Source organism: Salvia miltiorrhiza, chromosome 2, assembly GCF_028751815.1.
Source record: "Salvia miltiorrhiza cultivar Shanhuang (shh) chromosome 2, IMPLAD_Smil_shh, whole genome shotgun sequence".
NCBI classification, from domain to species: Eukaryota; Viridiplantae; Streptophyta; class Magnoliopsida; order Lamiales; family Lamiaceae; genus Salvia; species Salvia miltiorrhiza.
The window spans coordinates 70,833,820-70,855,934 of record NC_080388.1 but is presented as its reverse complement, the minus strand read 5'-3'; the positions used below and the strand labels follow the sequence as shown (position 1 = coordinate 70,855,934).

The window sequence follows — 22,115 nt, the reverse complement described above, 5'->3', positions numbered from 1 at the left end:
ACCTAAAAAGAAATAAATTTAAATTTTCAACATTGTTAATTTGAGAGGATTGAGTCGCATTTCTTTGTCTTTGAAAATATAGCATAACGTTGAGCAAAATAATTGTTCAGAAGAGAAAAAATAGCAAAACATAAAACAATACTATATTTTCGCTTTTTTTAAATGGAACACAAAGCTTATGATGAATATAAATTTAAAATTATATATTCACAATTTTTAAGATTTGTTGTGAGATGATAAAAAAGTAGTGGGACACAAACGGCAGTTTTTTTTTTATGTTCACATTATTGCTAAAATTCTTGCTCTTAAATTAACTTTTAATTACAAAATCGCCATTGAAATTGATTACAAATCAATTTGAAATCAATTTCTAATTGAAAACTGCTGTTTTAATATAACTAGTAATCACTCTCGTGCGATGCACGGACATAATAAATTTATAACTTAAAAAAATAAATTACGTAAAACTACTAATATATGGTCTTTTATGAAAAATTGAATAAATAAAGTAAAATGATCTTTTTAGCACTTTTAGCACTATTAGTGTCATAAGTGCCAAACATGCAGAACAAATATAGAAACAATAGCATCATCTAAACCCTAAATGGATAATCTAAACCCTAAATGAAATATCTAAACCTTAGGGGAAGTGTTTAAAAAGTTTCTTTTGGCTTAGGGGTGGGTGGGGTCGGGGGTCTAGGGGTAGACAGGGCAGGGGGAGTAAAAAAAATTTCGTTGGCACTTATAGCACTAATAGTGCCATAAGTGCCTAACCCGACCTGCGTGCCTGATCCTACCCGGCACGCGACCCGCGCTCCTGACCCTACCCAGTCCGCCCAATTAGGGGTATATTAGGCATATTGCCTAATTAATGGCCATAATTTGTGTTTTTTCAATTAGTGGCCAAATATTGTGTTTGCATGTTCAATGTGGTCATTTGACACCATTGTTTCTTAATATAATATGTTTATGTTCATTTTTATCTAAGGATGAGAAAAGAACTTTGAATTAAAAAAATGCAGATTAAGAAATATCTAAACTAAAAAGTATACTATGAAAGTTGGTAAATTTGAAATAAAAGTGCACTTATTTATTATTATTTTTTATGAAAAATCTTGTTAGACATATAGTTGGGGGATTCAAATATATACTTTATGAAAAGTGTGTAAACGCATATCTATATATGGTTGGAAACTACATTTTTAGTGAGAATCTAAAAATACGGTATTGAACTTATAAAGTTAATATTCCATAATTTGTATCTATCTACAAAAAAAAATTATAACACAAAAAGAAATTACAAATACCACATAGAATTTTAATAAATAAATAAAGAGATAATACATATACTTCCCGTATTTCATAATAAAATTTACATCATTTACACAATTATGTTTCCATGATTTCACAATATATTTTAACACAAAATAATAAAAACAATTTTTTCTTGAAAGAGCTAACTTCCTTTTTCAAAAAAACTTGTAGTATAAAATACTAAGAGAAAGGAGAGAGAAAAGAAAATAACTTTGAAACTTTTAATTTGAATAAAATTCTTATTTTAAACTTATTTTTTATATATTATATATCAAATTAAAGTTTTTGTCATGATCTTTAATTTGATATGTATATTGAATACATTTTAATTAATCAAAATGCATAATTTTTAGAAAAAACGAAAATTCTTAAAATGAAAAGAAACCGAAAAATAATTTAAAAGAAATTACAACAAAAAAACAAATAATAAAAATGTAGAATGAAAATATGGTCAACCCATCATCTCCATTTTTTATGCAACACGTTTTTTTTGAAATTAATGGAATTTTTTGGTTATATATAGATTTGAGTTTTGCAAAAAGTATGACTTTAATTTCTTCATTATTTACAAAATTGCCATTCAAATCAATTTGAAATCAATTTCTAATTGAAAACTGCTGTTTTAATATAGTATAGATATAGATTTATACTGCTAATGATGAACTCCGTATATGAAGGTTACGCTATCCAATTTTACGAATTTGGTATTTAAAATTTTATTCACGCACATCTTAGGGTTAATCTAGTATTTCCGAGTATCAATTAGAAATCTATAATATATTAATAAAGTATTTTCAATTTCAAATCATGAATTTAATTTTCAATTGCAATTTTATATTAATTGAAAAGTGTAAATAATTTTGATGCCAATTTTCTTATGAGTTAGTTTTCAACAAATAATAATGAAAATAAAAAGAAGTTTCAACAAATAATATTGGCCAAACACAAATATGTAATTTCTTTTTTATCCTTTTTCTTTATCTTTTTACTTTTATATTTTATTTATTTTTTAAAAGTGTGAAATTGAGCTAAGTATAAATATTTGGTATGCATATCAAATCAAAGATCACAACAATAGCTTTAATTTGAATATTTTATGTAAATATTAGATCTACAATGTAAAAAAGTTATATTTATCTACAAACTAAAACTTTATAAAATTATAGTATATTTTCTCCTTTTTCTGAATAAGGTGATTTTTTTATTACTTTTATTTAATATGTATATATATATTTACATTTTCATAATATAAGTTTTAATTATTGCGATTTTTTTTCTATAACTAGCTCACATATATATACAAAATATAACTGAGTTTGCATTATTAATTATGATTGTGTGATTCTAGTTATGAAAGTGTTTTTATTAATTTATTATAGTACAAAATTCCATATTTTAATTATATGACTTTAAGTTATTTAAAACATCTAAATAATAAATTATGATAATATTGTGTGTGTGGGGATGATATTATGATTCTCTTTTTGGATTAGGCTTAATAGATAAAAATTACAGATTAACGGGAATAATCAAATTTGATGAAAAAAAAGTAGTGTCAGTTCCACTTCCACACAACTTTGGAGCTCAACTCTACCTCAACCTTAACACTTCAGTGTTTTCAAACATATGAATCTTAACGTCAGCTCCGTCAAATATCAACTTTGACTGTCAACTCTGCTAACCTTAATTGTATCTGAGCTTCACCAACTTTGGATGCCATCTCTGCTAATCTTGATGGTCCACTCGAAGATAAAAATATTGTAAAAATTGATTAATGAATCTTGGTAATTAGGCTTCATTAATTTGTAACTTATAAATAGAACTCCCGTATGTATTAAAAAGGGTCACTCATTATTTATAAAAACTATGAGGTTTTAAAGTAAAACTCTATTAATCTCCTTCGCGTGTATACACTAATGGTATTATTTTAACAAAAACGAAATATAAGATGGCAAGATAAAAGAAAGAAAGGACTAATTGTTTATAAATTATTGAATTTTCATTAAATATTAATTTTATATATAAACTTTAAAGTTTGACATAATAAATATTGAACTTTCGATATGATTTGATTTTGTAAATGAACTTCAAAATTTGGCATGATAATTTTTAAAATATTAATTTAATCTTTTTTTACTATTAATTAGAATTTCGATCAAATTTATTATTGATATACTTAGTCGAATAATTGATACTCCGTATCATTTAATAAGAAAAGACGTCATTTATACAAATCATTATTAACAAAAATAATTATGCTGCACAATAATTATTTAGAGCATTTAGTTTATTAAATCCAAAAATTCATAGGTAATTAACTAAAAATTGAACGATAAATCATTAAAAATCTCTCATCTCTCTCCCCCGAGTCCCCTCGCCTCCCCCAAACACACTAAAAAACTACACTCCAAAATCTGCACATTTTCCAAACCCCCACCCCACCAACTGCTCTCTCTCTCTCTCTCTCTCACACACACACACACACACACCAACACTCAATTACTGATTTACACTATCCATTTATACACACACATATACGTATTATGTCTGTGTGTATACACGCCTCAACTCCGATCGTTCTACTTCGCGATTGCTGAGTAAGTCTCCCTCCCTCCCTCTCTCTCGCTACATTTAGATACAGCCGCTATGCGTATCGATTATAAACTGCGGGACTAAACATAGGATTTATGCATGCAATTGAGTAGCCATCGGAAAATCTGAAATGGGGCATAAGAAGCGAAACGTCGCTCCTCGCTCCAAACCATCCCAACCGCCGTGTGCGGCGGTGGTCGCGGACGATGCCGTCGCTGCCAACGGTGGGGCTTCAATCCTAGAGAATTCCCCAAACCCTTCCGGGAAAAAAATTGCAAAATCGCACCCTGCGGATTCGGAGGGCAATGGCAATAGCAATAGCAATGCAAACCCTTGTTCGCCCTACGCTTCGATTAAGCTTGAATGCGAGCGCGCCCTCACAGCGCTGCGCCGCGGGAACCACACTAAAGCCCTAAGATTGATGAAGGATTTGTGCTCCAGGCACGAGAATTCCACGCACTCGGCGCTGATTCACCGAGTTCAGGGGACTGTTTGTGTGAAGGTGGCTTCTATAATTGATGACCCCAATGCCAAACAGCGGCATTTGAAGAATGCGATTGAGAGTGCGAGGAAGGCGGTAGATTTGTGCCCCAATTCTATTGAGTTCGCTCATTTTTATGCGAATTTGTTGTATGAAGCTGCGAATGAGGGCAAGGAGTATGAGGATGTGGTGAAAGAGTGTGAAAGGGCTTTGGCGATTGACAACCCCGTGGACCCCGCTAAGGAGAGTTTGCAAGCAGAGAATCAGCAGAAGATTTCCACAGCTGAGGCTCGTGTTGCCAATGTTCAAAGTGAGCTCAAGTCATTGATTCAGAAATCAAACATTGCATCCATTTCGACTTGGATGAAGAATTTGAGCAATGGGGATGAGAAGTTTCGATTGATTCCAATCAGGAAGATGCCTGAGGATCCAATGGAGATCAGATTGATTCAGGCAAAGAGGCCAAATGAGATTAAGAAAGTTGCCAAGACAGATGAGGAACGGAGGAAGCAAATTGAGGTGAAAGTAGCAGCTGCCAGGCTTTTGCAGCAGAAGTCAGAGTCCTCTTCTTTAGGAAATGATGGGGACAGTAGTAACAATAATGGAAAGGGTGTAGATTCTTGTCCAGGTACTGGACAGAGAACAGGAGAGAGAAGGAGGCATGGGAATTCAAGGAAAAATGCATCATCTGATGAGAGGAGAGATTGGGTGCGATCATATTGGAACTCTATGAGTTTGGATGCAAAGAAAGATTTACTTAGAATTGAGATTTCTCAACTAAAGGCCCATTTCAGCTCATTGAAGGATGTCTCACCAAGTGACGTGCTTAATGAGGCTTTATCTTTTGGAGTAACGAACAAAATGTGGAAGTTCTGGTCATGCTGTCGCTGCAATGAGAAATTTGCTGATGTGGATTTGTTCATGCAACATGTCGTGGAGGAGCATATGGGCAGTTTATTGCCCAAAATGCAGTCAATTCTGCCTCAGTGTGTGGAGAATGAATGGGCTGAAATGCTTTTAAACTGTGCTTGGAAACCATTAGAATTGAACACAGTGATTAGGATGCATAGGAAACAATCAACCTTAGAAGCACCTGATTTCTTTGAAGAACCATACTCCAGGCATGGCATGGATGATTCCAAAGAATGCTTTGTTGATACTTACTCTAATGAATACGAATGGGATTCACCAGGTAATAAAAGACCTGGTGATAACTTCAATGATGGTGCCCAGGATGGCAGGGACTTTGAGGATGTGGAATGGATGGATTGCGATGGAGATCAGAACAGCAAGGGAAGTTTACTTAACGAAAACTGGCCTCTATCTGATGATCCTGAGCGTGCAAAGCTTCTAGAGAAAATCCAAGTCATTTTCCAGTCACTTATTAGAAACAAGTATCTCTCTTCAAGTCACCTTAGCAAGGTTATACACTTTGCTGTGGAGGAGCTGCAGAGCCTTGCTTGTAGTTCACAACTTCTTAGTTCCAACTTGGACCAAACCCCTTTATGCATATGTTTTCTGGGTGCTCCGGAGCTTAAGAAAATCCTGAAATTTTTGCAGGAAATTTCTCATTCATGCGGACTAAGTAGATATTCTGATAAAAGTAATGCTGCGGATAATTCAAACACTGGGATGCATGGTGTTGACTTTGTGGAGAAGATGATTTTTAGCCAAGATGCTTTATTTTTAATGCTTGACGAGCATTTTCTTCCCTGTAAGGTCCCTCGCGTATCTAGTGATGACACGGTCAGTTGTTCCAGTGTGGATACTTCATCCCATGTATATGAGAATGGTATAGTACTTGATTCAGATGCATTGTTATCCTGGATATTTAAAGGCCCCTCAAGTGGTGAGCAATTGACTTCCTGGATGCGAGCGAAAGAGGAGAAAGCTCAGCAAGGTCTTGAAATTCTTCAGTTGCTTGAGAAAGAATCTTATCATCTGCAAGGCTTATGCGAGAGAAAATTCGAACAGTTAAATTATGAGGAGGCATTGCAAGCCGTGGAGGATCTCTGTTTGGAAGAAGGGAAGAGAAGAGAACATGTAACTGATTTTGTCCGTCGCAGTTATGACTCTGTTCTCAGGAGAAGGCAAGAAGACCTTGGTGGCAATGAAAATGAAAATGAAAATGACATGGCCATTATGAACAATAGATTTGAGTTGCAGGCAATAAAGAATGTTCTAAAGGATGCAGAGTCCCTAAATGTTAACCAATTTGGTTTTGAGGAGACCTACAGCGGTGTGAGATCACATCTTTGTGACCTAGAATCTGGTGAAGATGATGATTGGAGAACAAAAGACTATCTGCATCAGGTGGATTCTTGCATAGAAGTTGCAATACAGAGACAGAAGGAGCATGGTTCTCTTGAGGTTGGGATCTTGAATCTACTTTGTTGTTTCTTTCAGATTGCATATTTTCTTTGTTTCTATAGCTCAGATTTCTCAGTGATTCAGATCAGCAAGCTCGATGCAAGAATCATGCGGATACTCGTTGGGATGCAGAAGCTGGAAATTGAGCTTGATCCTGCATCTTCCCACGATTACCGGTCAATTTTAATACCTCTGCTTAAATCATTTTTGCGGGTGAGTACCTTGTGAAGCACCTTTATACACAAGGACCTTCATCTTCCTTAGCGGCTTTTCCAGATGTTTGAGGCTTAATATCATCATTCTTTCCAGGCACGCTTGGAGGATCTGGCTGAGAAAGATGCCAGGGAAAAATCAGATGCTGCCAGAGAGGCATTTTTGGCTGAACTTGCTCTGGATTCCAAGAAAGGCATCACCTCAGGAGTTGACAATTCAAAACATGAAAAGTCGAAGGAGAAAAAGAAGAGTAAGGAGGGTCGGAAAACCAAGGACTCAAAGGTATAAACCTTACTGTTAAAACTCCGTAGTGTGTGTGTGTAAATCTAAGGTGCAAACTATGGGATGCTAAGTAAATATTTAGTTATTCTCAGTAATGGTTATTGCTTCTGCAGGCTAGTCATTGGGATGAGCCGCATGATCAGATATCTGGAGAGATGTATAATTATCTTTCCCTCTCAAAGCACTTTCTGTCTACGCCTGCCATTTATTTCTCTGAGCTAATGTTTGTCTTGCTTTTAGATTGCTTCCAAGTGGGCACGATGAGGAGGTTGCATGCTCTGAATTCGCCGAGAATGGAACTGACGAAGACTTAAGACTACAGGAAGAGGAGTACAAACGCAAAATTGAACTTGAAGCCGAGGAAAGAAAGCTTGAAGAAACTTTGGAATATCAAAGACGAATAGAAAATGAGGCAAAACAAAAGCATCTAGCTGAGCAACATAAAAAAACCTCAAAAGTTGCAGGGGAGAAGGCGAAGCTAATTTCAACATCTGATTCTTACTTTAGGTGCAACGATGGAGAAAAAGATGTCAATGGCCAGTGGACAAATAGAAAGGTTTGTTGCTTGTCATCACTTTGTATCAACTCACATGTGGATTATTTTGTGGCCAATTGGTAACTACTGTGGGAAGAATCACTTCTTTCCAGCTCTCAGAGCTATTTCTTTTTCTGGAAGAAAACTGAACAATATTTTTTCATTCCAAAAACAATTTTTTCTGTAGGAACCTTCAATCCAGAAGGAAGCATTGACCGAAAGTGTGCTAAGTGACTCTTCTGATGGAGCTGTGATGCGAAATGGTAGCAATCATTCTTGATATTACAAAGCATAAAGTTTTCCTTTCAGTTATACATTCTGGGTTCACTTAATTATATAATCCTTTTGGCAGGCTTATCAAATGGAACTATTCCACAACCACAAGAAGGAGGTTTCACTGAACAGCGCTCAGCAAAGAGGGGTAAACGGCACAAGGCTCTAAACAAACCAAGTGACAGAAAATCCCCTCCTCTGACTTCTGAAAAGGAAGATAATGGTTCTGTTCAGCCTAGACATGAGCTAAACTTGCATGGTGATGGCGGTATGTCCTTCTACTATTAAAAATTGAGTTGGTTCAAGAGGCTTTACGGGTTAAAAAGTACATTTTGGCCACTGTACTATTGGGCTGGTAAACAGTTACTCCATAAAATTGTAATGCCCTCTTCGTCATTAATAGATGACAGTATGCTTGAATTATGAAAAAGAGAGAATATTTTAGTCCCATCTATTAAATTATTTTTCTAATATCTTTACTAATACGCGTTTCATTTTCAATTAATTAAAAAAGAAACTAGAAAAATAGAGCTTATATTATAAAAGTATGTATTGAACTCTTATACTTACTTAAGTACAATCATATCTAGTATATAGCTTTAGAAAACATCTCATACTGCAGTTTACTACACTATTAAATTATATGCACGAATATTATATTTAATTAATGAAAAATTGGATGTTCAAATCAATGATACCAACTAATATGCTCCAATCTTAAAAGGTTATTTTATTAAGTGAATGAATTTTCAATTAGTTTTAAATAATTTAAGTTAATGTTTTAAGCTAAATTGTGAAAGCTATGAATTAGTGTGCATCATGTATTTTTATTCCTACAATAAATTTGTGTATCTACTTATTAATTTTAATTTACATTCTTCATTGCTACATTTTCAGTAAAGTTAAATGTTTTTGCTTCTGAATTCTACATTTTATGTTTAGATAAACCAATAAAATGAGTTATATAACGGACCATAAGATTATGTTGTACTGCTCTTTTATAAAAGTGTGCATCTTAACTCATGGGTAGTAATAACAATTATTTGTTTTGTATTTCTAAGTTTAACAACTGAAATTTTAGTTTAGTAAAAATTATAATTAGTAGCTAAATGGATTCTATTACAGATGCAAAATCCTTCAATGCATATGCAAACTTATTAACATGTAGTAAGATTGCCTCAATTATCGTCTGATCTAGCTTGTGAATTTAAACGAACACTTCATATACCATGGTTGAATGTTTCACCACAATATCTTGTAGATAATGGAGGAAAAACATTGAGACAGCTTCAGGCTGAGGAGGATGATGAAGAAAGGTTTCAAGCCGACCTTAAAAAAGCTGTCCGCCAAAGCCTTGGTGTGTCTCTTCTCTCTCTCTCGTTGATGATGGTTTTGATCCTTGTTTAAAGCTAATTCATGAAAGTATCGTTGTCCCAGTATATTTGCCTGTTTCAACTTCAAGCATAGGGCAGAAGAAAATAGTCTTCTACTTATTAATCATACATACTCGTTACCACCATTTTGGTTATTGTTGGAACTTAGAAGTAATGGGAACATATGCATCAGATGCTTTTCAATGAGCTCATCTTCCCCTGTTGTAATTGCATGTGCTTTTAAAGCATGTAGAAACTCCATCTGGTAGAGGCCTTATCTTTTCATGTCTGTTTCTCCCTGTTTTATCTTCGTGATTTTTCTTGGCCTTTTAAATTTGTACTGATTGTCTACTTTTATCCGGTGCTAATATAAACTACTAATATCTTTACTGATAGCTAACTGGTTGATTTTAGCTTTGTGGGCTAATGTTGTCTTTGGAATAATTGTATTGGCTGTTGGAGACCTTAGATGGCTTTCCATGCAACACCATATGTACAGGGTCATTATATAACAGCTAAATGGTTTGTAAACTGGATATGAATGGTCAAAGAATTGCCATTTGCTGCATTTCCAACTTTTAATATTTCTTCTGCTACACACAGAAAACTAGCGAAATGACCTCATCTTTTGTCACTTTCTTATCATTTTCTGATTTTCTTTTTATCAGATGCATTGCATGCACATAAAAACCTACCTGTCAAGCCAAGTTTGGTATTGCCACATAAGGGAATACCAGAAACCAGCGACTCATGTGTTTCATGCGGTGAAGGTGTGACTGATGTTAATGGAATGGACACATATGGAACAGGGCTAAAAAATGAAGTTGGTGAATATAATTGCTTTCTGAATGTCATAATACAGGTTGGTATTTCAAGTATGTATTGTTTGATCAGTTGCTGAATATTTGGCCACATCATCTTTATCTAGTCTTGAACCTGCTGGCTTCCTTGAGCCTGTTATTTATTCGTTTCTTTTTTCTTTTTCAATGCCTTAGTCTTTGTGGCACCTAAGACGGTTCCGAGAAGAATTTATGCGGAGATCAGTGTCAGAACATGTTCATGTTGGTGATCCTTGTGTTATTTGTGCTTTGTATGAGATCTTCATTGCTCTGAGCATGGTATCTAAAGATAACCAGAGAGAACCTGTGGCCCCTACCTCTTTGAGAGTTGCTCTAAGCAACTCGTATCCTGATAGTAATTTCTTCCAGGAGGTAAATGTCGCCACACAGTGGAGGCTGTTACTTTTTTTTATTATTTATTTTTCTTTTTCTCTTGTATATTTCTGTATGTATTGCACAGTTCTATCTTTAGAGTATGAGATAAAAAACATCTAATCTACAACTAAAATGTGGTGACATTGCAGGGTCAAATGAATGATGCTTCTGAAGTGCTGGGTGTAATATTTAATTGTCTACATCGATCATTCACTCCTGGACCTCATGCGTCTGATGTGGAACCAGTAGATAGAGCTGGAACAGATTCCTGGGACTGCACTAATGCTTCTTGTATTGCACATTCACTTTTTGGAATGAACATTTCTGAGAGGATGGACTGTTACAACTGTAGCTTGGAGTCCAGATGTCTGAAATACACATCTTTCTTTCACAACATCAATGCCAGTGCTGTTAGAACAATGAAGGCATGTCATGCTTGATTAATGTATCTATAAATATGCTTATTCTGGTAGTGCTTGGGTGATATTGGTTTTTCTAGTTGTTACTTCACGGAAAACTGTTAACAAATTGTGTACGTATAGGTTATGTGCCCAGAAAGCTCCTTTGATGAGCTTCTGTATCTGGTTGAGATGAATCACCAATTAGCTTGTGATCCCGAGGCTGGTGGCTGTGGAAAGCTCAACTATATTCACCATATACTCTCCAGCCCTCCACATGTTTTCACAACAGGTGCTTTTACTTCTCTTTTCATTCCTGGCCTGCTTTTTAAATTACTATCTTCTGCCTGTCCAAACATTTGTCCCTCCGTTATAGCATATAATGCTGTTCTTACTCCTTTTCTTCTTCTATAGTCCTGGGCTGGCAGAATACTTGCGAGAGCGTTGATGATATAATGGGGACATTAGCAGCCTTATCTACTGAGATTGATATCAGTGTCCTTTATCGTGGTCTTGATCCAAAACATAAGCGTCAGTTGGTTTCAGTGGTACGCATCAGGAACTCACTCTAAATTTATTTCCCCCATCTATCCCTCTCCAACCACCTCGGGTTGGACTATTTTTTCTTTCAACAGGGGAAGTAGAATAGTCCAATGGCATGCTATATGACCTTTTTTTTTTCTTTCTATTCTCTTTTGTCTATTAAATTTTTGAAAAAGATATAGGCTTCAGCATGGTGCAATGAAGCCTTTGCATTTCCCCGGATATATCTGTAGGGAATGAGTGCTAAATTTTTTAGACCGTACTTTATTATGCTTAGTTGGCCGCTTGATTGAAGTATACACAAAAATCTGAACCAGGGAACGCCACAACCAAATACACTATCTTTTGACATGTATCCTGTCTTCTGTCCTGGTTACAACCAATATCCAGAGGGCTCTTTCTTTGATGCAAGGTTTCTTTCATGGTTTATGGCTGGCTTCACACATTTCATTCATTAAATCCTCTTTTTTTCCCCGGGTGTCTTCTTTGTTCAATATTCCAAGGCTTTTTCCATAAGAAAGTTTACTAATGAAATTGTTGCCCAGATTTTTTTACAAAACCATATGTGTGATTTTGAACTCCCTTGTGATTGCATCTAGTTTAATTATCAAAATAATATGAAACTGAATTTCTCTTAATCAAGACAACTTTTACATAAAACTGATTTAATATTTTGTTTATGTTCTTATTTGCATACTTCAACTTAATCTGTATACAAGCCTATGCATCTCATTTCCCATTCTATCATCCAAAGAACAGTCTATTTAATCCAAAAACTAACTCTCGGCACCAATGAGCATTGTTAAGGTTCACATGCGTGGCTGTGGGATTCCTTTTCATTTGCAACAAGGACTATGAACCTCCTGCAGTTTTCTCGAGTCTTGTTGTCATCAGTCATGATTAAATTAATCTGTACTTGTGTTATCCAAATTCCAAGTTGGTAACAGAAGAGTAATACTTCTTTCAAAATTAATCTGTACTTGCATTATCCAAATTAAACTCTCTTAACGTTTTTTTTCTCTATTTTGTATACACCTTTGTTTTTAGGTTTGCTATTATGGGCAGCACTATCACTGTTTTGCCTACAGCTCCGATCATGAACAGTGGATCATGTATGATGACAAAACTGTAAAGGTAAAATTCTGTAACTATTTCCTGGGTAGTTTTCTGTCTCTTTCGCATCTTGTTAATCTATATGCCATTTCTAGGTAATTGGCGGCTGGAATGATGTCCTTACGATGTGTGAAAGAGGACATCTACAACCGCAAGTGCTCTTGTACGAAGCTGTGAACTAGTACCTTGTGGAATATCCTTGAGCTACTGATTTTTGGATCTAATTAGCGACCCAATCCCACCTGCACGAGGCTCTGAGCTAACTTTGACAGCTGAACTCGGGAAACAACAGTTGGTACGGCGCCCATGATTGTACTATATAGTGAATCACCATAATATAGAGTGAAGGGAATGAAGACGGATTAACTATGCAAGGAGTAAGTCTTAACAACTCATTGGGAAAAGATGATTAACCTACACCTGGTGCTCATGGAACAAGTTGCTTCGCGGTCTTGCAGTTTTGATACGGTAAGAAGACGTAATAAAGAACCTCTTGGACTGGTTAATTGTGCTTGAGCTCGTAGCCGATTATCCGTCACTGCAACTGTACACAGGATCTTCTTGTACTTAGCTTCACATCCCCCGATTATTTTCCGTCATAGAGAAATTTGTGTATAGATCAGATCTTCTTCATCCCTTTGGAAACACTCCCTGCAGCATATATAGCAACTTTTTAAATTTTTTTCGATATGGGGGAAAAGACCCTCTGGGGCTAACTTCAGTCATGCTAATGACATTAATTTTGGCATCAATGAAACATGCTCATAATTTTTTTTTTCTTCTCAAGCATTTCCGCTTTAAGCTTCCTGTTTGTTAACAACCTGCTAGATTCACATACTTTTGGGGTTGTGTGAATACTTAGTAGGCAGCAAACTATGCTACATAAATATTTAAAAACTATCTTCAAACATAGTTTCTGGTTAATAAAAAATAACCCTTAATAAACACAAAATCGATTAATCGAAAGTTCCCACAAGTTAAAAGGGAAGAAGAAACACTTAGCATAATGTTACACTTGAGTTAGTGAATTGTGGATTGAGTAAAAATGGCACGTGTAAATTGAAGAAGATGTAGAAAGTGAAAAAAGCTTACTATATTAAAGCAGAAAAAAGGAAGTGTTAGCACATCGTACATGTGTAAGGTCCGCATGAAAATAGGGTTGAGGTTGCTGAAACAACACCACTTGTCCCCAACTAACTGTCAATACATCTCAAAGAAACTTCCCCACATATTCGGCTCCACCATTTTTACTCAGTCTCCCTCCCCACTCCCCTCCACCTAAGTCTAAGTGCATTCATTCCCAAATGCCAACACAAACCAAAAATCTCTTCATCTTCCTCATTCAACCCAGACAAAAACACAAGATCATCGGATAATCAATCAAAATCGGATATATGAGAATTGGAGGATGACCATTAAGAGTGGCACTGGCCAGGCCTGCGCTGCTTGCAAGTACCAACGCCGTCGCTGCACACCGGAATGCCTCCTCGCCCCCTTCTTCCCGGCCGACCAGCCCAAGATGTTCCAGAACGTCCACCGCCTCTTCGGCGTCAAGAACATCCAGAACCTCCTCAAGGAGCTCGGCCCCGACCACCACCAGAAGGCCACCGCCATGAAGTCCATCAAGTTCCACGCCACCATGCGCGACAAGTACCCTGTCTGGGGCTGCATGGTCGAGATCCAACACCTCACCTACCAAATCCAGCTCGCCGAGGACGAGCTTCAGGCCGTCCTCCACCAGATCGCCTTCTACCGCCAGCAACAACATCAACATCAACCGCAACAAGATCACCCGCTCTCCCCCACCGCCGCCGACGACTACATCTCCGAGCTGCAGCTCGGTATGGCCCCGCCCGGGAACGACGCCGCCGCCTTCGCCCCTCAGCAGCAGCAGGTGGTGTCCTACTCCAACAGCAGCAACGGCGGCGGCGGCGACTACGGCATCAACTACCTGGATTTCAAGGAGATGAACAGCGTCGTCAACTCCATGTGCCAGCAGGCTTACAGTAACATCAGCAACGACAACAACCCTAATTCCGTCGTCACGCAATCGCATCATCTCATGATGCACGCGCAGCCGCTCCACCAACCGCCGCCGCAGGATTACGCCGAGATGCAGCCGTTTTTCGACAATATTGATGACACACAATCTTATATTGGCTCCAAAGAAGCCTATGATCAATCCAGGTATGAATTAACAAAAACATCTCCAACTAATTTCACCCCATTCTAATTTTGTGCATCGATTAAAGATTTCGCCTTCGAATACACAAATTTTCAATTGGACACGGTTGACTAACGATTGAAAGTTGGTGTATTTGGAGACAAAAATTTATTTATGTGCAAAACTAATTTTTTCTTTTAAAGAGCTATTTTTTTTTGAAGAGGTTTTAATTTTGGTTTCTTTGATTACATGCAGCTTGAGCTTGGAATCGCCGTTCAAAGATTCGAGACAGCTTGTTGAGGAGATTGATGAGAATGAGCTCAAGAGTGCTGCAGCATGTTTTAGCCTTACTAGTGTCAACTAAGGAAGGAGTAATTTTTCGTTTTTTTTTTTTTTCTTTTTTCGCACGGTTTGTAGAAGTAGATTTGGTAGATTAAATATTTTCAAACATTGTTATAATCTTAAGTTTCGTAGTTTAGGGAAATACTATTTTCTCGAAGAGAAGATGGGATTTAAATTTTTTTTTTCTCTTAATTTCCTTTTTTTTCCCTCTGAAACTTGGATTAGATTTGAGGTAGAAAGTTTTCCGTTTTCTTTTTTTGTTACTTGTAGGTGTTCCTAGGCGATTTTGATGAGTCCAGGTCCATGTAATTAATGATCATATCTCATATAAAAATATATGAGAAGTGGGATTATCTGAGGAGTAATTAGTTAGAAATTAATAAGAATAAAACCTTGAACAAAATTATGCATAACCTATGTGTTTTATTTTATTTTGAATATATATACATCTGACTAATATTTCTACTTCATATGAATTAGTTAGTTGTTAATTAAAATAAGTTATTTAGTGCATGTTTTAGGAAGTCTATACAAAAATGCAATGTTTTAGGAATTATTTGATTATAATAAAAGTCTATAAAAAAATGCAATATTTTAGGAATTATTTTATTATAATTTTTCATTTTAGGATTGTACCAATATATTTATCTAAAATATTATAAATATTTTAATTAATTTATATTTTTAAAATCAAAACCTTCCCTAATAATAGAAATAATAATTAAATTAATGACAATATGATAATGATGAGTTCTTTATCTCATTGTAGTGTTAAAATGAAGGTGAATTTATTTTATATAATTGAAGACATGTCAAATTAATGATGAAGATCTTTGTTAACATATTGTTTATCCACTGACCATAATTATATAGTTAAAATGTCTACAAAAATATATAGATATTTTTCTTTTAAATTAATTTCTATTAATCTAGAAAAAGTTTTTTGGAACTTTTGCTTTTTAATGTTTCACAACTTTCTTTTAAAAATAAATTTTATCATTTTACATTGTATTTGTCTTTTTGTTTTTTCAAAATTATTTTTCAACAATATCTGAAAGTAATTACATTCATTTAAATTTGTTGAAAGTGCAAAGAGTGGGGAAAAAAAAATTACTCCCTCTTTCGAACATCTTTCTAATTTTTTAATTTTCATTCATCTATGAAACATCTTCCTAGTCCATTTTTTGAAATAATCTCACTAATTATTATCCTTATAATTCTCACACAGTTTACACACATTGCCATTAATTAAGGGACTTATATATCACTTTTTATGTTAATTGGGCCATTAGTTTCTATCAATTAATTTTTCTAATTCGCAGGACTCATTCTCAACTCACAAAATACACAATTAATTTTTCTTAAAATTTGTGTTCACTCTCCTCATGAAATGTTTAGTAGATAGAGGGAGTATTAATTTTACACTCGTATTAATTATTATATATACATATTAGATTTAGTTAATAAATATTCACCAAGTATAAAACGATAAAAATTCATCATTATACACACATTTATATATTACAGTATAACTTAATTATGGTATAATATAATTTATTGTTGGTAGTAAAATGATAAATTTTATAAGTTTATCACATGTTATATATATATATATATATATATCTATATATATATATATATATATATATATTTATTTGGAGACTGGAGCAAGAAAATTATTATATGAATTTGAATCGTTGAGGGACCAGAAATTTTACTAACTTTTTGAATATAATTATTCAACACTATATACTAACTTATTCATTAGTCTCATTTCTCACGAAAAATAACAATCTCACTCGAACTTAACTCCATATATATATGAGTACTGTTTTACCCATTTTAATGAAATCTTTGGGTTAATTATATTTTATTGCATGATGAATTATATTAAAAATGATCCCATCTTCAAAAACTGCAAAAATATTCCGACGTTTTACTGAATCTCCAAATACAGTGGTAATTGGGTTTTGGCAGACAAATGATTGTCGATGATGTCTAACTATACACTAGATAATTAGTTTCTAGTTAACATAAACGATTTTTTATCCTTCACCCATATAAATAAAAGGAACTCAGATTTTGAGAAATTCAAGTTACAATCAGAAACTCATTGCAAAAGAGAGAATCACAATTCACACACATAATGAATTGACGAAAGATTACAAATATAATTTGATGCATCATGTTCATGTAGGAATCATTTGCCATCAAATTTCAAGAAATATCAATACAAATAATTACAAATTAAATGCATACCGACACACCGGACTTCTTCAGCCAAAAACTCGAACAAGTCCCCTTATACAAAAAAATCAATCACACCAACACTAGTAGATACCAAACTAATAAAATTGAGCTACATACAATACAAAAAGAAGAAGAAGATATGTATCTGTGCCAAAACTTTCATCTCAAGCCAACAACATCCTCGCACGCACAATCTGGGCATAGACCCTCCTCGTCTTCACGAACAAAGCCAACGCCACAAGAGATCCAAAGAGACTAACAATTGCCATAATGAAGAAAGACAGCATGAAACAGTGAGTTCCAATGCATGAATTATCAACCCCTGCTTCTCCATCATATACATACCCAATAAGTCTCACAGAAAATATGTATGATCCCAGAGGACTAGCAATGGCGATGGTATTGAATATCGTCCCCATATGCTGCACGCCGAATATCTCAGAGGTGATGGTCGGCATCAGCGACCACTGCGAGCCGTAACAGATGCCTACCAACACCGACCCCACGTACAAGTTCCCCGGGAAGCCCGAGCCAATGATGACGTGGCCAGCCGTCATGGCTGTGAGAGTTAGAGTCATGAACAACGGCCTCGCCCAGCCCTTCTTGTGCAAGAAAATGTCCGACATAAACCCCGCCCCGAACCGGCCGAGGAAGTTCCATATGCTCCACAGGGATACCAGTGTGCTCCTCTCCACCGCCGTGTAACCTAGCGACTCCCCGATTTGGCTGATATTGTTGATCGTGGCCAGCCCCGACCCCATCCCACAGAGCATGGCGACGAAGAGCAGCCAGAAGCTCAGCGTGCGCGAAGCTTGTAAGAGATTCAGGGCGTCGGAGGCACAACCCTTGTTGTGCAGCTCAGTAATGGCTCCATCATTTGGTTTTCCTAATCCGTTGTCCTTGATCAGGGGGGACTTCAAACAGGGCAGCGACGATTGCTTCTCCACGTCGTGTTTGTGTGCTTTGATGGCGATGTGAAGAGGCGAGGAGAGAATGAGGAAGAGAAGTGTTAGTGACAGAGCACGCGTCCATGGGGAGAGGACGAAAGCGTTTTCTACGATGATGAGGAACATGACATACGCAGCAACGATCATGGAGATCAATGAGAAGGCGTTCAAGTACGTCTTCTCGTGATCTCGAGAGCCCGTGGGGTGGACTCGAACCAAGAACATGAGTGCGACGGAGAGAAGAGACGGAACCACTGCGAGCATGAGGAGGAAAGTAGCCGGTTTGCCTTCGAATAATGTCTGGTAAACTTGTATGAGAACTGCTCCGCTCAACCCAAGGAAGCCCTGCCAAGAATAAATATGGTGTTGGCAGAGTGAGGAATTGTTTCATAATGGTTATCAACATTAGCTACTTTTTCTGCTCAAAAAAAAAAAAACATGTAGCTTGTTCTTCCAAACCCAAACCAAATCTTAATTGGCGACATGGTTCGAGATTTAAAATTGGTGATTGTGGGTTCGGTTTGAAATCTGAAACCGGACTCTGTTTTGATTTGCCTCGGTTTCAGTCAAATATTTTGGGTTTGAATTAAAACCAATCTTGATCAAATTTTATACTCCATCCAACCTGTAAAAATAATCTTAGGGGAGAGTTTAATAGTAATTGAGTGTGTATTGTGAAGCGACAAATTGACCATTTTAGAGGTAACGTTAAATGGAGAAAAGGATCCACCTTAATGGATAATGCTTAGATTAAATTAAAGTGATGGGTATTATTGTATATAGCAGAATATGTAAATATATTGAAGTTAATATGTATTGATTTGGTGGGGGTGATGTCAATAGTAGTGTTTCATAACTTTTGGGCACGAAAATTAAGAAATGTTTAAAAAGTAAATAAAATGGGTCGATGTAAATTATTTAAATATTAGGTATAGAGAGAGAATATATTGTGAAAAGGGGAATGAGACATTTGTAATGAGACGTCTCATTAATGAAAGTGAGACATTACTATTGGGACGGAGGAAGTATCATTTAATTTCACTTGTATTAGTTAATAATAAGTTGATAAATTTAAATTTATGAAAATAAAACAAGAACAGGAGATATCCCATCTACTCTGCATATGTTTGGTGCATGATAATTTATTTATTTATGAAATGCAGGCAGCTATACATAGTACTAAATTATGTCAACTTTCTATTCTACTTGAGAAAATAGTTATGCTGACTGTGAATAAAACAAACTTATCCATAATTTTGTGGACAATGGATAGTAATCAGTAAAGGTATGTATAAATAAAATCCAATATGAATTAAATACTTAAAACAGGATATGTACGGATGACATGGCTACTTTTGGATAATATATATTCCCAGAGAGAAACTCTCAAGATAGTGGTCAATTTGTGAGGAATGAAGCTTTGCTACTCCTTACAAAACGTAGCAGTAGCCTCACGTAAACGAAGAGTTTGGTGGTTCATAACTTTTTATAAGAAACGGATGGCCCCACAAGGTGACCCAAAAAAAATCACTTTATCACATAGTTTAATAACTTAAATTCCTTGAACTATCCGAATCTTTTTTTTTTTTAATCTTAAATAGTGCTTGGCAAGTTATCGTACGACAAGGTGATTGGCTTCTTTTAGTTCAACGTCTAAATCTAACAAAATATAACAGTACCAAACTAACACAGAAAATAAAACTACTAATTTCAGTAATTTTTAGAAAATAAAATATTAAAGTGTACGTGCGTTGCCTAACACTAGGAGATCTTGGGTTCGAGTCTTTCGGCGTCGCACGAGTTTTAAATTTTTTTATTTAATTATATAATTTATAATATATATATATATATTAAAGAGTAATTCGGTTACATATGGAAATCACAAACTGATTATCAAGTGATTTTCTAATAATTATTATTATTATTAATAATAATAATAAATGAAAGCGACTTATTATTGAATACTAGTAATTTTTAAATATTGTGAAATGATAAACATAAATCAGATTATTATTTCTACCTACTCCATCCTTTCTTCCATTTATCTTCAGTTTTTTTTTACATTCTTTTTTATGAAGTCTTGGGCCTTGTTTATGGGTTGTATTCGCTGCCAAAATATAGATTGAGTATTTCGATTCGATAAGCTTACTACGCAATGTGCGTGGTGACTATTTTCAACAACTTGCCGCTTATTATTTAAAGATATTACTCAAATTTAATGGAAGCCTATGACTATGTAGGTTTAACTTAAAGAGAATATGACATTATAAACTAAGAAATATAAATTTAAATTGTTTAAAAAAATAATTAAAAAAACTCCGAAAGAGGGAGGGCTATCCAAAAACAATTTTTATGGTTATTCTTTATTTGCTTAGCAACTTTACCTTGTTTTTTATTAGTTGGATTTTAGTCCATCTTCGATATTAAAGGGTTAGCTTGATTTATCCTAAATTCCTAATGACTAATGAGAGTGAATATTTTATTGAGCCTCACAAAATATTTCCAGAAGAAGAAAACATGCTAACTAATAATTCCTAAAATCGCGTTAATCTCAAAAAAAAAATATATCAATCAGAAAAATCCGCGAAAGTTGAAAAAATACCTTCATGATTCCGACCACCGTACCGTTGTAGGCCGGGAAATTCTGCACCGCCGTGACAACGTTGGCCGTGTTGAAGAACGTCTGCGCGTGAGCGCCGAGGAACATGAAGAGGCACACGACCGCCACGTGCGGCCGGGGAATGGCTCCGGTGACGGCGAGCCACAGGAAGAGGTAGCCGACCAGGCACTGCGCCGCGCCCGCCGCATGGACGATCCACGGTCCGCGCAGAAATCTCGGCGTCGCGCCGCTGCGGCAGGCGGCGGAGTAGAGGATGCCGGAGAGGATACCGGCGTTGGCGCCGATGTCCTTGAAGACGGAGATGGTGTCGAGCGTCGATTGGTCGTAGCCTTGGCTCGATTTGAGGATCGGCGAGTAGATGCCGAAGGCGTAAGACGCGCCGCAGCTGCACTGGATCCAAATGCTCGCCGCCGCGGCGGTCCATTTGCTGGCCTCCATAGCTATTCAGCCTATTCTATTGTTACTTCCGTTCCCGTTTAATTGTGGTCTCACTGAGGTGTGTTTATCGTGTATGAATTGTGTCGAAATTCACAATCACAACTACTTACTTTTTATGCATGCTTAATTACTAATATACCCCACACAGGCCCCACATCCTTTAAGATTGAGTGTCCTACTTTTAATTATTAATTTTTTTTATATTTTTTTCAATTATATTTTTTTTATGTTTTAATTTAATTTTACATTATTAATTAAAATTTCATCACATTCAATTAGGAAGTATAACTATTTTAATATTTAATTTTACTTTTATTAGTCAACAATTAATTATTAAGGTCATTAAATTAATGAATAGGGTACACAAACTTTTTCATAATTCAATTTTTACTTATAATTTATTGTTTATTTTATTTTTAAAATAATAGTAATTATTAAAATAACAAATTTAATAATAAAATATGAATATATAGAATGAAAAATGTGACGTTAACACACAAATGTGTATCCGCCACATTTGTGAGATTCTTTTGTTTGTGGTATATGTGCCATGTAAGATGCATATATATTTGACGTTGAGAATTAAAGTGATGGTCCTGCAAAAATGTTATGGAATTAATCTATTTTGCCCTTCCAGCATCTGCAACTCCAAC

At 35.5% G+C, this 22,115-nt stretch overlaps 3 protein-coding genes across 4 annotated transcripts; 2 read left to right on the top strand and 1 right to left on the bottom strand.

Moving 5' to 3' along the window:
* The first annotated feature begins 3,663 nt into the window (after nt 1-3,663).
* LOC131008875 (uncharacterized) lies at nt 3,664-13,480 on the top strand. 2 transcript variants are annotated; one of them, XM_057935971.1, is made up of 16 exons: nt 3,686-3,911; nt 4,020-6,757; nt 6,842-6,970; nt 7,067-7,252; nt 7,366-7,409; nt 7,493-7,808; nt 7,975-8,050; nt 8,140-8,328; nt 9,322-9,417; nt 10,102-10,295; nt 10,429-10,644; nt 10,797-11,072; nt 11,190-11,337; nt 11,460-11,593; nt 12,636-12,722; nt 12,797-13,480. In XM_057935971.1, exons 2-16 carry the CDS (start codon nt 4,037-4,039, stop codon nt 12,881-12,883), a joined length of 4,899 nt encoding a protein of 1,632 aa, XP_057791954.1. In that variant the 5' UTR covers nt 3,686-3,911; nt 4,020-4,036; the 3' UTR covers nt 12,884-13,480. The 2 variants fall into 2 exon arrangements, with proteins under 2 accessions (XP_057791955.1, XP_057791954.1); XM_057935972.1 differs by having other exon boundaries at nt 3,664-6,757.
* A 269-nt stretch (nt 13,481-13,749) lies between these two features.
* LOC131008873 (LOB domain-containing protein 27-like) lies at nt 13,750-15,610 on the top strand. The gene is made up of 2 exons (XM_057935970.1): nt 13,750-14,888; nt 15,121-15,610. Exons 1-2 carry the CDS (start codon nt 14,110-14,112, stop codon nt 15,227-15,229), a joined length of 888 nt encoding a protein of 295 aa, XP_057791953.1. The 5' UTR covers nt 13,750-14,109; the 3' UTR covers nt 15,230-15,610.
* A 1,789-nt stretch (nt 15,611-17,399) lies between these two features.
* On the bottom strand, nt 17,400-21,567 carry LOC131008872 (protein NUCLEAR FUSION DEFECTIVE 4). Its single transcript, XM_057935969.1, has 2 exons — nt 21,007-21,567; nt 17,400-18,749 (listed from the first exon to the last, which is right to left on the bottom strand). Exons 1-2 carry the CDS (start codon nt 21,460-21,462, stop codon nt 17,622-17,624), a joined length of 1,584 nt encoding a protein of 527 aa, XP_057791952.1. The 5' UTR covers nt 21,463-21,567; the 3' UTR covers nt 17,400-17,621.
* Nucleotides 21,568-22,115: the final 548 nt, after the last annotated feature.